Source organism: Oncorhynchus clarkii, unplaced genomic scaffold (genome assembly GCF_045791955.1).
Source record: "Oncorhynchus clarkii lewisi isolate Uvic-CL-2024 unplaced genomic scaffold, UVic_Ocla_1.0 unplaced_contig_12444_pilon_pilon, whole genome shotgun sequence".
Classification (NCBI taxonomy): Eukaryota; Metazoa; Chordata; class Actinopteri; order Salmoniformes; family Salmonidae; genus Oncorhynchus; species Oncorhynchus clarkii.
The window spans coordinates 37,249-54,418 of NW_027258783.1; the positions used below are offsets into that span (position 1 = coordinate 37,249).

General features: G+C 41.1%; 1 protein-coding gene across 2 annotated transcripts in view; it reads left to right on the plus strand.

The window, feature by feature from the left end:
• LOC139398535 (adhesion G protein-coupled receptor L2-like) overlaps nt 1-5,784 on the plus strand; it is a 41,254-nt gene extending 35,470 nt beyond the window's left edge. For both annotated transcript variants that reach the window (XM_071144483.1, XM_071144484.1), the window contains one exon: nt 4,252-5,784. In XM_071144483.1, coding sequence (XP_071000584.1) covers nt 4,252-5,147 — 896 coding nt within the window. In that variant the 3' untranslated portion in view covers nt 5,148-5,784. The remainder of the gene's footprint in view (nt 1-4,251) is intronic.
• The last annotated feature ends 11,386 nt before the right edge of the window (nt 5,785-17,170 follow it).

The following is a 17,170-nucleotide window of genomic DNA, read 5'->3' on the forward strand; positions in this document are numbered from 1 at the left end:
ATTTAATTTTGGATTGGAGATGCTTAATATGAGTCTGGAAGGAGAGTTTACAGTCTAGCCAGACACCTAGGTTTTTATAGTTGTCCACATATTCTAAGTCAGAACCGTCCAGAGTAGTGATGCTAGGCGCGCGGCAATCGGTTGAAGAGCATGCAATTCGTTTTACTAGCATTTACAGTGCCTTGCGAAAGTATTCGGCCCCCTTGAACTTTGCGACCTTTTGCCACATTTCAGGCTTCAAACATAAAGATATAAAACTGTATTTTTTTGTGAAGAATCAACAACAAGTGGGACACAATCATGAAGTGGAACGACATTTATTGGATATTTCAAACTTTTTTAACAAATCAAAAACTGAAAAATTGGGCGTGCAAAATTATTCAGCCCCCTTAAGTTAATACTTTGTAGCGCCACCTTTTGCTGCGATTACAGCTATAAGTCGCTTGGGGTATGTCTCTATCAGTTTTGTACATCGAGAGACTGAATTTTTTTCCCATTCCTCCTTGCAAAACAGCTCGAGCTCAGTGAGGTTGGATGCAGAGCATTTGTGAACAGCAGTTTTCAGTTCTTTCCACAGATTCTCGATTGGATTCAGGTCTGGACTTTGACTTGGCCATTCTAACACCTGGATATGTTTATTTTTGAACCATTCCATTGTAGATTTTGCTTTATGTTTTGGATCATTGTCTTGTTGGAAGACAAATCTCCGTCCCAGTCTCAGGTCTTTGGCAGACTCCATCAGGTTTTCTTCCAGAATGGTCCTGTATTTGGCTCCATCCATCTTCCCATCAATTTTAACCATCTTCCCTGTCCCTGCTGAAGAAAAGCAGGCCCAAACCATGATGCTGCCACCACCATGTTTGACAGTGGGGATGGTGTGTTCAGGGTGATGAGCTGTGTTGCTTTTACGCCAAACATAACGTTTTGCATTGTTGCCAAAAAGTTCAATTTTGGTTTCATCTGACCAGAGCACCTTCTTCCACATGTTTGGTGTGTCTCCCGGGTGGCTTGTGGCAAACTTTAAACGACACTTTTTATGGATATCTTTAAGAAATGGCTTTCTTCTTGCCACTCTTCCATAAAGGCCAGATTTGTGCAATATACGACTGATTGTTGTCCTATGGACAGAGTCTCCCACCTCAGCTGTAGATCTCTGCAGTTCATCCAGAGTGATCATGGGCCTCTTGGCTGCATCTCTGATCAGTCTTCTCCTTGTATGAGCTGAAAGTTTAGAGGGACGGCCAGGTCTTGGTAGATTTGCAGTGGTCTGATACTCCTTCCATTTCAATATTATCGCTTGCACAGTGCTCCTTGGGATGTTTAAAGCTGGGGAAATCTTTTTGTATCCAAATCCGGCTTTAAACTTCTTCACAACAGTATCTCGGACCTGCCTGGCGTGTTCCTTGTTCTTCATGATGCTCTCTGCGCTTTTAACGGACCTCTGAGACTATCACAGTGCAGGTGCATTTATACGGAGACTTGATTACACACAGGTGGATTGTATTTATCATCATTAGTCATTTAGGTCAACATTGGATCATTCAGAGATCCTCACTGAACTTCTGGAGAGAGTTTGCTGCACTGAAAGTAAAGGGGCTGAATAATTTTGCACGCCCAATTTTTCAGTTTTTGATTTGTTAAAAAAGTTTGAAATATCCAATAAATGTCGTTCCACTTCATGATTGTGTCCCACTTGTTGTTGATTCTTCACAAAAAAATACAGTTTTATATCTTTATGTTTGAAGCCTGAAATGTGGCAAAAGGTCGCAAAGTTCAAGGGGGCCGAATACTTTCGCAAGGCGCTGTAGGTCTGTAACAGTTTAGATCTAGTGTCTCCCCCTTTGAAGAGGGAATCTTTGGGAATCTCAGATGATATGAGAGGTTGAACAGACTAGTAATAGGGGTTGCAACAATGGCGGCAGATAATTTTAGGAAGAGAGGGTCCAGATTGTCTAGACCAGCTGATTAGTAGAGGTCCAGATTTTGCAGCTCTATCAGAACATCAGCTGTCTGGATTTGGGTGAAGGTTTTTCTACTCTTTTGCACACCAGCATTTCTACCAGCATTTCTACTTGCACATCCTCATCTGCATATCTATCACGCCAGTGTTAATTGCTAAATTGTAATTACTTCGCCACTATGGCCTATTTATTGCCTTACCTCCTTACTTCATTTGCACACACTGTATACAAATGTTTATATTGTGTTATTGACTGTACGTTTGTTTATTCCATGTGTAACTCTGTGTTGTTGTATGTGTCGCTTTGCTTTATCTTGGCCAGGTCGCAGTTGTAAATGAGAACTTGTTCTCAACTGGCCTACCTGGTTAAATAAAGGTGAAATAGAAAATAAATAAAAAGTGTGAAGTATTGTAGAGGCTCAAGTTGAAAATGTTAGCTTATTCCTAATGTGTTCTGCTGTAGTCGTTATAGATGATCCTCCCCATCCTGAAGGATCAACATGGCTTCTATGAAGTGTATTAATGCAAAGGTAATGCAGTGCAGATGTTCATTTGCTGCAGTAACGGTAGAGAGAACGTCTTGGGCGAATCTCCGTTGGAATCTTTCCCAGAATGCAGATGTCTGGCTCTGGCGGTGTCCAGTTAAATTCTGTTCACATCACTTACCCCTCTCCCTGTAGAATATCTGTCTGCGTTAAAATGACTGCCCGTGCTTAAACAAATGCAAATCCTGCAGTGGGGCTGTTTTCACGCTATTTCTGTCATTTTTTTTCGAACCCCCTTTTTTTGCCCTCACACTCCTCCCCCACCCCTCCCTCCCTGTTCCCTCCTTTCACTCTTTAAAAAAAATCTTTGATGTCTGTTTTTACACTCTTTTCTCCCTACTAAAGAGAGAAAGAGACGGTCCTTATCTCCACGGCAGTGTGTGTCACAGCCCAGCTCCAATTTTATTCCTCCATCTCACAGTCAGGTCTATTCAGACTCATTTAACTGAAATCTAAAACTTCAATCTCCCCCCTTTCGCGGAGCTTGAAGCGAGGCAGTCACTAACTGCCAAAATACGGCTCTTTTTTTCATCGTCTTCCCTTACTCATTTAGACTGATCCTCCTATTCCAAGTCTTCTTCATCTTCTGCCGACATTCTTCTAGCCAATCTTTGAGCTTCACAAGAGGTTATCAATGTGATCTATTGTGTACAAAGTATTTCCTTCCCATCTGGGAGAAGTAGATGGATAGAAACCTGTTAAATCAAATCATCCCTCAATCACATTCTAAGCAGAGAGAGAGAGATAGTAATGATATGATAGTGTACTTGCCATTTTAGACTGTAAAGAGGCTGTGATTGCTTGCTGCTGAAACCCCTCCACCTGCCAAGTCCTGGATTCAGTTGTTCTCAGGATTATTTCTCTAGAGCTTTCTCAAATGTTTCAAATTTTTTTCAGATGAATCTGTAAATTCGAGTTAAATCGTTAACTTTTGAAGGGGACCCAAATCTGAGCGGGGCCGACTGAATCCAGGCCTCCTTCTTCTTTTGTCTTATTTCAGTGATTTTCTTGTTTTTTTATGCCGCAATAAAAAGCATATGTTTTACTTTTTTTTGTTGCATATCAGCAGTTCTTAGGCCAGATAGCCTGAGCAGACACACTTGATGTGAGTGGTGGCAAAGTGAGTCATTGCACCGTGCCTGTGTCGTGGTTGTTTGTGTGTGTGTGTGTGGGGGGGGGGGGGCTGTGCTTGTGTGGCCCCAGTGGGTGAACAAGGTGGCCCTGCGTCTGTGTTCCACATTACTCCTTCTTTTTTCTTTTTTTTTACGGCTGGAATGAATGTTTTATTCATTGTCTCTTTTCTACCTCCACCTCCCCCACAGTATTTCTTTCTCTCATAACCTGTGCTATGATATGTTGATCTTGCTATGTTGTTGCTACCTGGCTAGCTACATTATCAGTGTGTTGTTGCTGGATGTGTAATGTTTCTTCTTTTTTTTTCCTTTCTCATTTGTCGAATATTGTTCAGGATAACTTCAGTATTGGCTATGATAATGTCAGACATGATGATGCAAAATGGAAACAGACATGATAGATAATGATTTCAAATTTGAACCTCTTGAACTGTATATTATGTATAAATATGAAAATTTGAACATAAAAATCGAGTTAGCAACTATTGAAAACACTTAACAGTGAAGTGTCCTGAGCAGTATCAAACTGTATTGTATTGATTTGTAATTTAATATTGATTTATAAATAGTGCTTTAGTGATATCTAATCCAGGTGTCGTACCTCTCGTTGCAGGGCAGCACTCTCTGACCCACAGCAAGGACATCAGTGCCATGGACACCCTCCCCCTCAACGGAAACTTTAACAACTGCTACTCCCTGCGTGACCATGACGATGACTATGAGGATGTTGTGGGCGGGGGTGTGGTCGGGGGTGTGGTCTGCGGCCCAGGGGACCTGGGGGGCCTCAGCCTGGACGACGCTGCCTTCGAGAAGATGATAATCTCTGAGCTGGTTCAAAACAACCTGAGGCCCCGCGGGCCCCCTAAGGGCCACAACCCCCACCGGGATAGCAGGGAGAGGGACAGGGACCGGGCCCCTCCCCAGACCAGGGTGACTGGGGACAGGGATAGGGATGGTGGGGGTGGAAGCGGCAGCGAGGATGATGCCATAGTGAACGACCGTGCTGAGGCTTCGTCCCCCCAGAGAGGTAGTATAGTCGGGGTAATTGGAGGAGGTCACCCTACCCTGGAGTTGCTGCTGCACCCCCACCATAAGGAGGCGTTAGAGGCCCCCCTCCTACCCCAGAGGACTCACTCCCTGCTCTACAGCGCCCACAAGGCCCCCAGGAGGGCTGTGGAGGGGCCTGGGGGCCACGGCTCAAAGACAGTGGGGGTGATGGAGGACGGGGACTCCCAGTACACCAGCATGCCCAACCTGAGAGACTCCCCCTCGGCCTCACCCTACCCCCCCGATGAAGCCGACGACCTGTCCCCTTCCCCCAGGAGTGAGGGGGAGGACCTGTACCATAAGAGCATGCCTGAGCTGGTCGATGGGCCCCAGCCCCTGTCTTACTACCACATACACCGGGGCACCAGCGATGGGTGCATTGTGCCCCCCAGCGCTGAGGACTGTGAACCTGAGGGACAGGGCCCCCAGGATGGACAGATGCAGCTCATTACCAGCCTCTGAGCAGGTGGATGGAGGAAGGAGAGGAAGCACCTCTCTGGTGTTTTTGCACAGGTTTGAACATATGTATGTGTGTGTGGGCTTTGGTTGATGTCAAGACTATTGCCAGCCCTCACCGGTCCTCCTCCTGGTCCTCCTCTGCACTCCCAATGACCCGTGAGAGCAAGAAGTGAAATGTTTGTGGCTGGTAGGCAGGAGATGGATGGCTTATTCACACATACACTCGGTCACATACAAATGTCCTTTGGACAAGAACTGCTCCGCTCTGCTGTGGGACTACAGAGAAGGAAATGCACAGACTACTCAATGTGTGAGAGAGTAGTCTGTCTGGCGCCATCCCTGTCCAGCTTGCATTTGTATTATATGGAAGAAGAAAAAAAATATGGTTTCAAACTCCAGGTTTAGAACTTTAGGAACACTGGGGAAGTCTTCCTGGAAGGGTTTCCAGTATGAGGATCTGTTGAGTCATTCCACTCCAGAACCTAGAGTCATTTCACTCCACATTGAGGAATGTCAAATGAAGAACCACTAATTCAGACTCAGGCATTATATTTTCTCTATTGCACATTTAACTGTTGTCAGAGTAACAGCTAAATAAAATATATTTTGCTGTACCACAGTGTAAAAAAAAAAGAGAAAAGAATAGAAATGTTGTGGCAACCAATTATACAACCTTTCAATGTTGAGGAGATTGTCCTCAAAACAGGTTGCTCAAACGGTGCAAATGTCTTTTTTCCTCTCACTTGACACGTTGTAGTATGTTTGAACATAAAATATATATACTTTTTTGAAAATCTCATAAGAAACAATACTCACATCTCCGCTTGTGAAGTGCATTTTGCTTTCATGAATGAAGAGTTTTGGCAGTAATATTTGTTGTTAACACCATGCCATGCACAGATTTGGAGTGAATTGGATCATTGTGTAATTTATTTTACTTGAAAGAAAATAAAAACATTTGTGTCAATGCGATATTTCAAGCATATTACGAGCATATTTCCGCCTTTGACATTAATTTATTAACAGAATTATTGAAAATTTGAAAAATAAAAATGTTTGGGCAGTGCGACTTTCAGCACGGTTTAGATTAAGTTCATTTATTTTGTAAGTGCCCATTGTCAGCTGATATAAAAATTCAACTCTTGTTTGATATCAAATAAATGTGAGATTTTTTCTTGTTTGCAATGGCTCACTGTTACTTTTCTTTCATGTCCAGACATGGAGCAAGATGAGAGCTAAGCTTCTGTTTAGACCTGTAGTCATGGAAATAAATGTCAACAGGAGAGTTATCTGATTGATCCTGCTCAATAACTTTCATTCAAATATTATTGCCTAGTAAGGTCTTCCAGCCCGTAGGTCCTGCTTGAAGCTGACCACCCAGCTGTTCTTAGTAGACAACGTACGTCTGCTCAGTTCTGCATTTAACTGTGACATACACTTCATTAGACCATGTGAGATGCCAATTCTCTGTCAGACGGAGTGAGAGAGAGGAGCGGGGGCCGTGGCCAAGGCAGGGCAGAGAGGAGCGGGGGCCGTGGCCAAGGCAGGGCAGAGAGGAGCGGGGGCCGTGGCCAAGGCAGGGCAGAGAGGAGCAGAGCTGCTAAGTCCACCATGGCTCCCTGCCGCGGTGTTTGAATGTCAGCCTCTCCGTTTACACAGAGCTATCCAGATCCAACAGGCCCCGGCCGGGAGACACTGAACCGGTCTGTTATATTATTTGGAAACTTGGCTGATGACCAGGGACCAGGACCATAAATACAGTACAAGCAGGCTCTCTCGGACTCGCAGTTCAGTTGGAAAGGAGTGGATCTTGTCTTGTCTTAAAAGGATACGTCAGGATTTCTCAAAAAACAACCCCTAAAGTCTTGGGAGAGAAGGGAGGCCCATATTTTTCATTCATCATTATTTTTGCCTGAGCTACGAACACATATAGAGGATTCTGACACAAAATTAACACCGTCACATCTTGGACCCTGTCATGTTGTTACTGGTGTTAGAAAGGGGGATTTGATTGTGTGCCACTGATTTAGATGTTTACGATAAAGCTACCTCTTAAAGGGATATTTCAGGATTTTTGGCAATGAAGCCCTTTATCTACTTCCCCAGAGTCAGATGAACTCGTGTATACCATTTGTATTTCTCTACGTGCGGTTTGAAGTTGCTTACTAGCGCATTTGGTAACTACCATTAGAGCAATGACACAAAGTCTATGGGTATCTGCTAACGTGCTAGCAGATACCCATAGACGTCCAGTCATTGTGCTAATGCTAGCTAGTTGGCTTGCGAAACTGCCTCTAACTTCCTTCATACTATATACAGAGACAGAAATGGTATCCACAAGTTCATCTGACTCTGGGGAAGTCGATAAAGGGCTTCATTGCCAAAATCCCGAAGTATCCCTTTAAGAGGTAGCTTTATCATAAACTGTTAAATCAGTGGCACACAATCAAATCCCCCTTTCTAACACCAATATCAACACGACAGGGTCCAAGATGTGACGGTGTCTATTTTGAGTCAGAATCCTCTGTGTTCGTAGCTCAGGCAAAAAACATAATGATGAATGAAAAATATGGACCTCCCTTCTCTCCCCAAGACTTTAGGTAATTTTGTTGTTGCATGATGCATATATATTGGTTCATTATCGCTAAGTAATCTGTCTGTTAAATTAGCTTTCTTGCCTTATCATCTTCAAGAGAAGTGCATTGTAATACCGTTCAATATACTGGTGATCATGTTCTTTCCCCATGATGAGTGGGAGGCGGGATAATACTATAATATACTCTTAGGAGGGGGAGGGGTTAGGGAGCAGCTTCATTCCCTATTGGAACACAGTCACATGCCATTAATAAAAGAACACGCACCCTCAATGTCACCATTCACCTTCCTAGCCATCAAGCTTTCCAACTGGGCATTACTTTGGGTTAGACTATGATACAGCATATCAATGATGACCCTATTCGTGTAGCAAATGAGAAGTTGTCGAAGTTTGGTAGAGATGAAAGTACTGGACTAATCAACCCATCTTTAATCTATAATCAGACAGTCCTGTAGCTGTGTCCACAGGGCCCGGTCACAAATGAAGGCACAATAAGCCGGAGTCCTAGCAGACATTACAGTGTTTTCATTTGTTTCTGTTTGATGTTGTTCCCGACGGTGATTTGGACCTTCCAAATACATCAAACAAGATGTTTCATTGAAACTCAGATCACAGACCCTGTATTCCAAAATGTGGTGTGTGTGTATGCATCTGCGTGTGCACCCTAAATGTGTTACAAAAAAAATCTGATTTTACCATTTCACCCTGGTTTTACTGGGGGGGGGGGACACACACAGATAAAACAGTCATATTAGACTGAAAAGGTGTTCTTGCGGACAAATGTTTATGTTAGTGGGGGATAGCAATCTTGAGCCAAAGCGGGAACTATGCATAATTACATTAGTACATCCACAAAGCAGAAGTATTATATTTCCTCAGGGCCCCTGTAAATGCACAGCTTACATTCCTCTACATTTCACTCTGCAGCAGAAAGATAAAGAACATCTGAATGTGGCTGTGCATCATTCCCACCCTGCCACCACCCTGCCACCACCCTGCCACCACACTGCCACGGCATTCTGCATCTGCTTGTGGCGTATTCTGCATTCCAACTTGCATATGTACAGGGGGTATTGGATTGGATTGGGGGTATTGGATTGTATTGTATTGGGCTATTGGATTTCATTGGGGGTTATTGGATTGTATTGGTGGTATTGGGCTATTGGATTGTATTGGGGCTATTGGATTGTATTGGGGGTAGTGGATTGTATTGGTGGTATTGGGCTATTGGATTGTATTGGGGCTATTGGATTGTATTGGGGGTAGTGGATTGTATTGGGACTATTGGATTGTATTGGGGCTATTGTATTGTATTAGGGGTATTGGATTGTATTGGGGCTATTGTATTGTATTAGGGGTATTGGATTGTATTGGGGCTATTGGATTGTATTAGGGGTATTGGATTGTATTGGGGCTATTGGATTGTATTAGGGGTATTGGATTGTATTGGGGCTATTGGATTGGCATTATTATTTTTTATCTGATTGAACAAAGAAATGCATGGTCTGGACAAAATCCAGCTCCCACGCTCTGTCCTACTGATTAAAGTAAACGTCATTAAGTAATTATAACATTATTGAATCATACCCAGCCTGTTTCTATGCCCGGTAACCTAAGAATAGTGTTTAGTTATGTGTCTTGGTGTTATTTCATCCTCCTCTCATGCACAGCTTTTATGAAGTAGCTTTTGTTCATTTGAATTGTATATTGCTGCTTCAACAATACTGTGACCAAGGCTATAGACATTCTAAAAGAGAGAAACATGTGAGACAGGGAGAAAGAGAGAGAGAGAGAAACAGGGAGAAAGAGAGAGAGAGAAACAGAGAGACAGGGAGAAAGAGAGAGAGAGAGAGAAACAGAGAGACAGGGAGAAAGAGAGAGACAGGGAGAAAGAGAGAGAGAGAGAGAGAGAGACAGGGAGAAAGAGAGAGAGAGAAACAGAGACAGAAACAGAGAGACAGGGGGAAAGATTCATAGAGAAACAGAGAGACAGAAACAGAGAGACAGGGGGAAATATTCATAGAGAAACATGAGACCAGGAGAGAGAGACAGAGAGACAGAGAGACAGAGAGCGAGAGAGAGAAACTTGAGAGAGGGATACAGAGAGACTGAGAAGGAGAGGGAGATGGTAGACAGAACAGGATGTTAGACTTCTACACTGAGGCATATTATAGGAGATTATGGCTGTTATGGTTTAGGACAAAGTACACAAGAGGCCTCATCAAATCCACATCTGAAAAGGCGTGATATCATTTTGAGTGAGTGTGTAACTGCCAAAATAATGGAAACACTTGAGTAAATGAGGGATGCAAGGTATATTGAAAGCAGGTGCTTCCACACAGGTGTGGTCTTTAGTTAATTAAGCAATTAACATACCATCATGCTTAGGGTCATGTATAAAAATGCTGAGCATGCCATTATTTTGAGTAACATGGTTATGCCTCCATAGGATGACAATTCCCCCATCCACAGGGCACGAGTGGTCACTGAACGCTTTGATGAGCATGAAAACTATTTAAATAATATCAGTCTCGGTCATCAGATCTCAATCCAATTTAACTTTTATGGGAGATTCTGGAGCGATTCCTAAGATAGCGTTTTCCACCACCATCAACAAAACACCAAATGATGGAATTTCTCGTGGAAGAATGGTGTCACATCCCTCCTATAGAGTTCCAGACACTTGTAGAATCTATGCCAAGGAGCATTGAAGCTGTGTGTGTGTGTGTGTGTGTGTGTGTGTGTGTGTGTGTGTGTGTGTGTGTGTGTGTGTGTGTGTGTGTGTGTACACATGTGCATAGGCCTATGTGTATGCGTGAGCCTGTTTGTCCATTGTGTCATCTGTCAAAAACCATCCCAGTTTGAGCACAATACAATTGGAAAACTGTCAGTTCTCATATGAAACACTTCCACTGACTTAGAAACAGGTCTACAGTTACCTGTCACACGCATTACTCTGTTAACCACTGCACTGGGGTTTTTGTTGGGCTCTCCCGCTGGGGTGTGTGTGTGTGTGTGTGTGTGTGTGTGTGTGTGTGTGTGTGTGTGTGTGTGTGTGTGTGTGTGTGTGTGTGTGTGTGTGTGTGTGTGTGTGTGTGTGTGTGTGTGTGTGTGTGTGTGTGTGTGTGTGTGTGTGTGTGCGCGCGCGCGCGCTGGGCTTTCTCCATGCTGTGTGATAAAGGAAATGCATTCCCCCTGAGCTAAAGACGTGACAGCACATTACACCTATTAGACCAAAGCTAATACAACAACACCAGCAGCCCTGCTGCAGACAAGGTCAACGGTGAGATATTTGGTTTCTGAAATGGAGAACAAAATATTTACACCATTTTTGTATTACTACTATCATATTACAAAGTGTTGTAAATAAGTATAGCGAACTCCATTTTTGTATTACTACTATCATATTACAAAGTGTTGTAAATAAGTATAGCGAACTCCATTTTTGTATTACTACTATCATATTACAAAGTGTTGTAAATAAGTATAGCGAACTCCATTTTTGTATTACTACTATCATATTACAAAGTGTTGTAAATAAGTATAGCGAACTCCATTTTTGTATTACTACTATCATATTACAAAGTGTTGTAAATAAGTATAGCGAACTCCATTTTTGTATTACTACTATCATATTACAAAGTGTTGTAAATAAGTATAGCGAACTCCATTTTTGTATTACTAATCATATTACAAATATAAGTATAGCGAACTCCATTTTTGTATTACTACTATCATATTACAAAGTGTTGTAAATAAGTATAGCGAACTCCATTTTTGTATTACTACTATCATATTACAAAGTGTTGTAAATAAGTATAGCGAACTCCATTTTTGTATTACTACTATCATATTACAAAGTGTTGTAAATAAGTATAGCGAACTCCATTTTTGTATTACTACTATCATATTTGTTGTAAATAAGTATAGCAAACTCCATTTTTGTATTACTACTATCATATTACAAAGTGTTGTAAATAAGTATAGCGAACTCCATTTTTGTAACTACTATCATATTACAAAGTGTTGTAAATAAGTATTCCATTTTTGTATTACTACTATCATATTACAAAGTGTTGTAAATTTTCATTTTTGTATTACTACTATCATATTACAAAGTGTTGTAAATAAGTATAGAACTCCATTTTTGTATTACTACTATCATATTACAAAGTGTTGTAAATAAGTATAGCGAACTCCATTTTTGTATTACTACTATCATATTACAAAGTGTTGTAAATAAGTATAGCGAACTCCATTTTTGTATTACTACTATCATATTACAAAGTGTTGTAAATAAGTATAGCGAACTCCATTTTTGTATTACTACTATCATATTACAAAGTGTTGTAAATAAGTATAGCGAACTCCATTTTTGCAAACACTGGCAAAAATATGCTGCTTTCATTTCTGAAAAATTGCAGAATTTTTTTTTAATTTGAGGACATGGAGTGACATACTGTATATGAAAAATAAATTTGAAGATAAAATATGATACATTTTATTCTCACGTCAAAACACTTGTTTTTAGTAAATTACATCTCTGAAGATGTGATTGTAAAACATATCACAAAGGAGTAAAATGTTATTTAATATACAAAGGATGCATTTTTTCAATTTCAGCTTATAGTACCTGCCATGTCCACCAAGTTTCATAGGTTTTAAATTTGAGTCAATTAAAATGGATTAGTTCATATTTATGATGCAGTAATGTTTTAAGGTTAGGATTTATTTTGAGGCAACTTGTGATTCTGTTATACAGTATATTCTCTCTTTTTGTATCAAATAGTCTTAGATTTTATGGCCTGTATAGCTCCATTTCTGAATATCAGCTGACATGAATTTTACCAACCTGACTGCATTTTTCAGGGTTTGCATTCTTAGGGAAATGAGTGGATCAGAAGAGGAATCTCACAATAATGTCTGGCTTTGTAGCTGTAAAAGTTTATCAAAACAAAAATGATCCCTCATGTTACGGAGATCAGAAATAAAGTGTTTGTGTGTGTGTGTGTGTGTGTGTGTGTGTGTGTGTGTGTGTGTGTGTGTGTGTGTGTGTGTGTGTGTGTGTGTGTGTGTGTGTGTGACCATTCCACACACCTGGTTCAGCTTGTTTCCATTCATTTTATAAGCACATCAAAGGCGCACATTAATTATGTTTCTCTTTTGTAATCAACAATAACTTTTGCAAAATTATCCTATCTGATAAAATCAAAATAAATTGTTTAAAATGTGATATGAAATTAAATCTTTTCCAGTAGATATTTGGCAGACGTCTTGTGCAATGTCATTTATTTTCTTTGACTCTGTGAAAAGAGTTCACAGCCCCTTGGCAGCGGGATACCTTTGACTCATGCTCCACTTTTCAGAGGGTCTTATTCACAGCTAATTCAGCTAATAGTTTCAGCAACTTACTGAGATTGTGCTCTGCAACTTTTTTTAAATGACAGTATGGTACAGACAGAACCATGGGGAGATAATCGGCAAGCTTGGGAAATACATGTTACTGTGAGGTACTGTTGCATTCCAAGCCCAGGTCGAATCCAAACAATGTTCCCTTATTGAATCACAGGGGTTTCGAAATCACAGTGACAGGCAACAAGGGCAATCACTGTTAAGGTAGTAGGATTTGCCACTGTAATTTATTGAGCTCTGTTGCTCCATAGTGTGCTATGGTGGCATTTTAAATCCAAATGGGTGCCACTTACTGTAACAACTGGACTGTATTATACTTTGCTGTAGCACAACAACAAACATTCATGATATGCACTTATGAGGAATAGCTTTTGTAAGGTACAGTATGTTTTACATGCTGCTATATCTGTTCTACACACTAACAGATACAGTACATTGATGTACATCCACATATGTATGCAAACACATATAGACATGGAGCATGTGCATGTCAGCCTACACAATACATTTTGTTTTGAATATAGCTGCTGGATAGCTAAGAGGCTTGTCTCTGACCTTGAGTGGAAACTCCCCCGTAAGCCAGAGAGCAAGGGAGAGAGGAGGGAGAAACAGATTGCTCATCTCTTCATAAAGAATGGATGGTGATGGCACTGTGTTCGTTCATTCGTTGTTACGTTACCTGGCAACAGGTGATGGCAGATTAACAGTCATGGCATAGAGTCAGTCAGTGTAAGGCTGTCGTCAAGGCCAATAGTCAATTCAAGTTTTATTTACCAGACTCTGTTAGAGAGAAATAGTTCTCACTGGCCTTTAGGTGGTTATTGTTAAAATAATAGGCTGTGAAAATATTGCTGTAGCCCTGGTAACAATCATAGTTTAGAAGGCTCGACAGCAGCCAATGATGTAGTGTTTTTAGACTCAGTGTTTAGTGATAGAAATGTAAGCATATTTGAGATTATTTCAACTGTAAAATTTAGAATAGCAGCAATGCAGAGAGCATTAGTGAAAAAATAACATAAATGACAGTGTTTTGGCACTTCAAAACCTTATCAATTTAATGTAACTTTATGAAACCAAGTGTTTGATTGAACATCTATATTTTTTTCCCTTATGGGAAATATTTATGTGCAATTCATACCTAGCATAATGTGAAGAAATCCTTAACATTTAAAATGGCAGCTGTTACCATGACAATGTCCCATGTCTAATGCACAGAACAGAGAGAAAAACATCTTGAATTTTGCATCGTGAAGCATTGATATCTCACTGCCTTTGTGCAGGGTATCGGTCAAAGTCATATTTCCGTGGCAACTACCTCCTGCCATGAAAAAAAATAAGGGAAGAAAAACAGAGGCAGTGAACAGCAGGGTAGGTGAAAAGACGTGATCTTCTCTTTAAGAGGAGAGTCCGTGTTGCATCCCCGGGAGCAGGGTTCTATTGCTCTTGAATAAGGAGCACAACAGTGTACAGGATAACATCTCGAAAAGATGGTTTATTTGCATGACAGAGGAGACGACATGGATACATACATAGATCACCCCATCTGCGTCTGCTCAAAGGGTAGCAGAGATATACCACGGGCCATCATCCAATGAGGTCCTACCAATTAAGATGGTTACCGCAACCAATAAAATGGATGCGTTATGTGATAATGTATGTTTTAACAGATTCTGCTGTCTAGTCTCATACAGTCATTGTGAACTCGTCGTCTACAAAGAAACAGTTATCACTGTTCTTCCCACTGTACTATCTACAATCTTTCCTCAACCTATATCTCTTTATCACCAAACAACCAGACTATGCTTTGATAAAACGGTTTCCCACTGGGCACACACTGGTTGAATTAACGTTGTTTCCATATCATTTCAATGAAATTACGTTGAACCAACGTGGAATAGAATTGAAGTGTGTGCCCAGTGGGTTGTCACCTTTGACTGCCTCTCACTTTGCGTTATGAATGTTAAATGCATTTGAGCAAGCTTTTTTCCATAATACAGAATAAGTGTCCTCTTTCAATGTGACATTATTATCCCCACAATGTGTGTTTTCACATCTTGCTCTTCAGTGTTCTTGGTGTTAGTGAATGTCTTCTCTAGGGCAGAAGGGTCTTGATTCAAGGCTGTGGCGTGGTATCAACTTTGCATTATGTATTGAAAAACATGTCTGAATAGCCTCTTATGTTGTTCATTATCATTTTAAAATGCAACGCTGCATCTTTAAGTGCAGCTTTCCAAGCTGTAGCGTACATTCAATAAGTAGTCAGGGTTCTTCATCAATTTAATAGCAAGCTGTGATACTGTGTCCTTGATAGTGCAAATGTAGACTAGCTGGGTTCATGTGCTCTCAGAGGAATAGGCTTTATCTGTCCAGTACCTGTCGTTATAGGCTACCAAACACAGTGTGACCAGATGTAACATTAGCACTAAAACCATTTCAGGATTATCCTTATCCACAGTGGGTAATCTTTCTGGGCCAGGGAAAATTACAGCACATATGTTTAGAAAAATACAGTTATTATGTACTGTAATTCAACATTCGTATGACTCATTGTTACAGCATGACTCACATCCACTAATAGCAAAAAACAAACATGTTTGAAACATGTTGAATTTAACATTGTGCAATATGCTATTAGTGATACGTAAAATTGTAAAATGGGGCTTAATGGTCAACATTTTCTTAATTATAGGAACAATTTGTTCTATCCTATAACTATTTTGCGTAAGTGAATTTAAGGTAGACCAGAGAAGCCACATCCCTGATTGGCAGATGAGTGACAACCCTGATTAGAAGCACCTGCTGCTCATCGGTCACTCACCTGTGTTCCCTACAAATGCTGTTTTGATTTTTTTTTTCAATTGTACCTACAGTACACACTGAAGAGGGCTGCAAATCCGAAAAGTCTGTGTACGCTATCCCTGATGCAGTGAAAATAATCTAAAAATTAAGTAAGCTTTATGCAACATCTTTTTTCTGTGTTTAAAAAGCTATTTAAAAATGCTTTTTAAGTGAGATATGGCTATTGGTGATCTATAAGAGTCTATTATCTTTGTATCCCTAAAAATGACACATGTGAAAGAAGAGAATAGAGCAAGAGGATTGTCCTTGAACCCACTTGACGCTCAGAGCATTTCATGGTTTCCCAGGTGACTTTTGGGGTTTACCAGAGTTTAATGCACCATTTAGGAGGCGCAGCTGGAAAAGTGAACAGGAACATGTTTAACAACCTCACAAAAGCCCCTAAAGCTAGGTCTGTCTTAAGCTTCTGGCCACACACACACACACACACACACAAACATGACACACACATCCTTATTCCTAACCCTGGAAGATCCCCAGCGCAGGACAGTAAGATGTCTATCACACATAGCGCTGGAAGTAGTCGAGGGGCTCCATCCTTCTCCTCAACCCCCTGAATATTCTTTATTACTGTACATCTATCCTATTCTCACAGGCAGTGCTTACCAGAAGGCTAGTCGTTTATTCTTCATTTATCGTGTCTGATTAATTATTGATCGAGGGAACATCTAAAATTAGATCATAACAGAAGGGCTTGAGTCAGGGGACTCAGTGAAAAGTAGCACCAGATAGAAGTTACAGACAGAAATGGGTAGGCCAGGATGTGGCCCTTTCTACAGTATTTCCAATGATGACGAGGCAGGTCACCAGTGATACAAGTCAGTATTCGATGTCCATCCATGTCTGAGAACATCAGGAGGTGACATGGAAACTGGCCACTAGGGGCATCAGTGAGCTAACCTTTATTTAACTAGGCAAGTCAGTTAAGAACAAATTCTTATTTACAATGACGGCCTACCCCGGCTAAACCTGGACGATGCTGGGCCAATTGTGGGCCACCCTATTACAGCCGGATGTGATACAGCCTGGATTCAAACCAGGGACTGTAGTGACACCTTTTGCACTGAGATGCAGTGCCTTAGACCACTGCGCCACTCAGGAGCCCATAAGCATCTGCATCTGCTACTGATTGCAAAGGTTGCACGTTCGATTCCAGCGT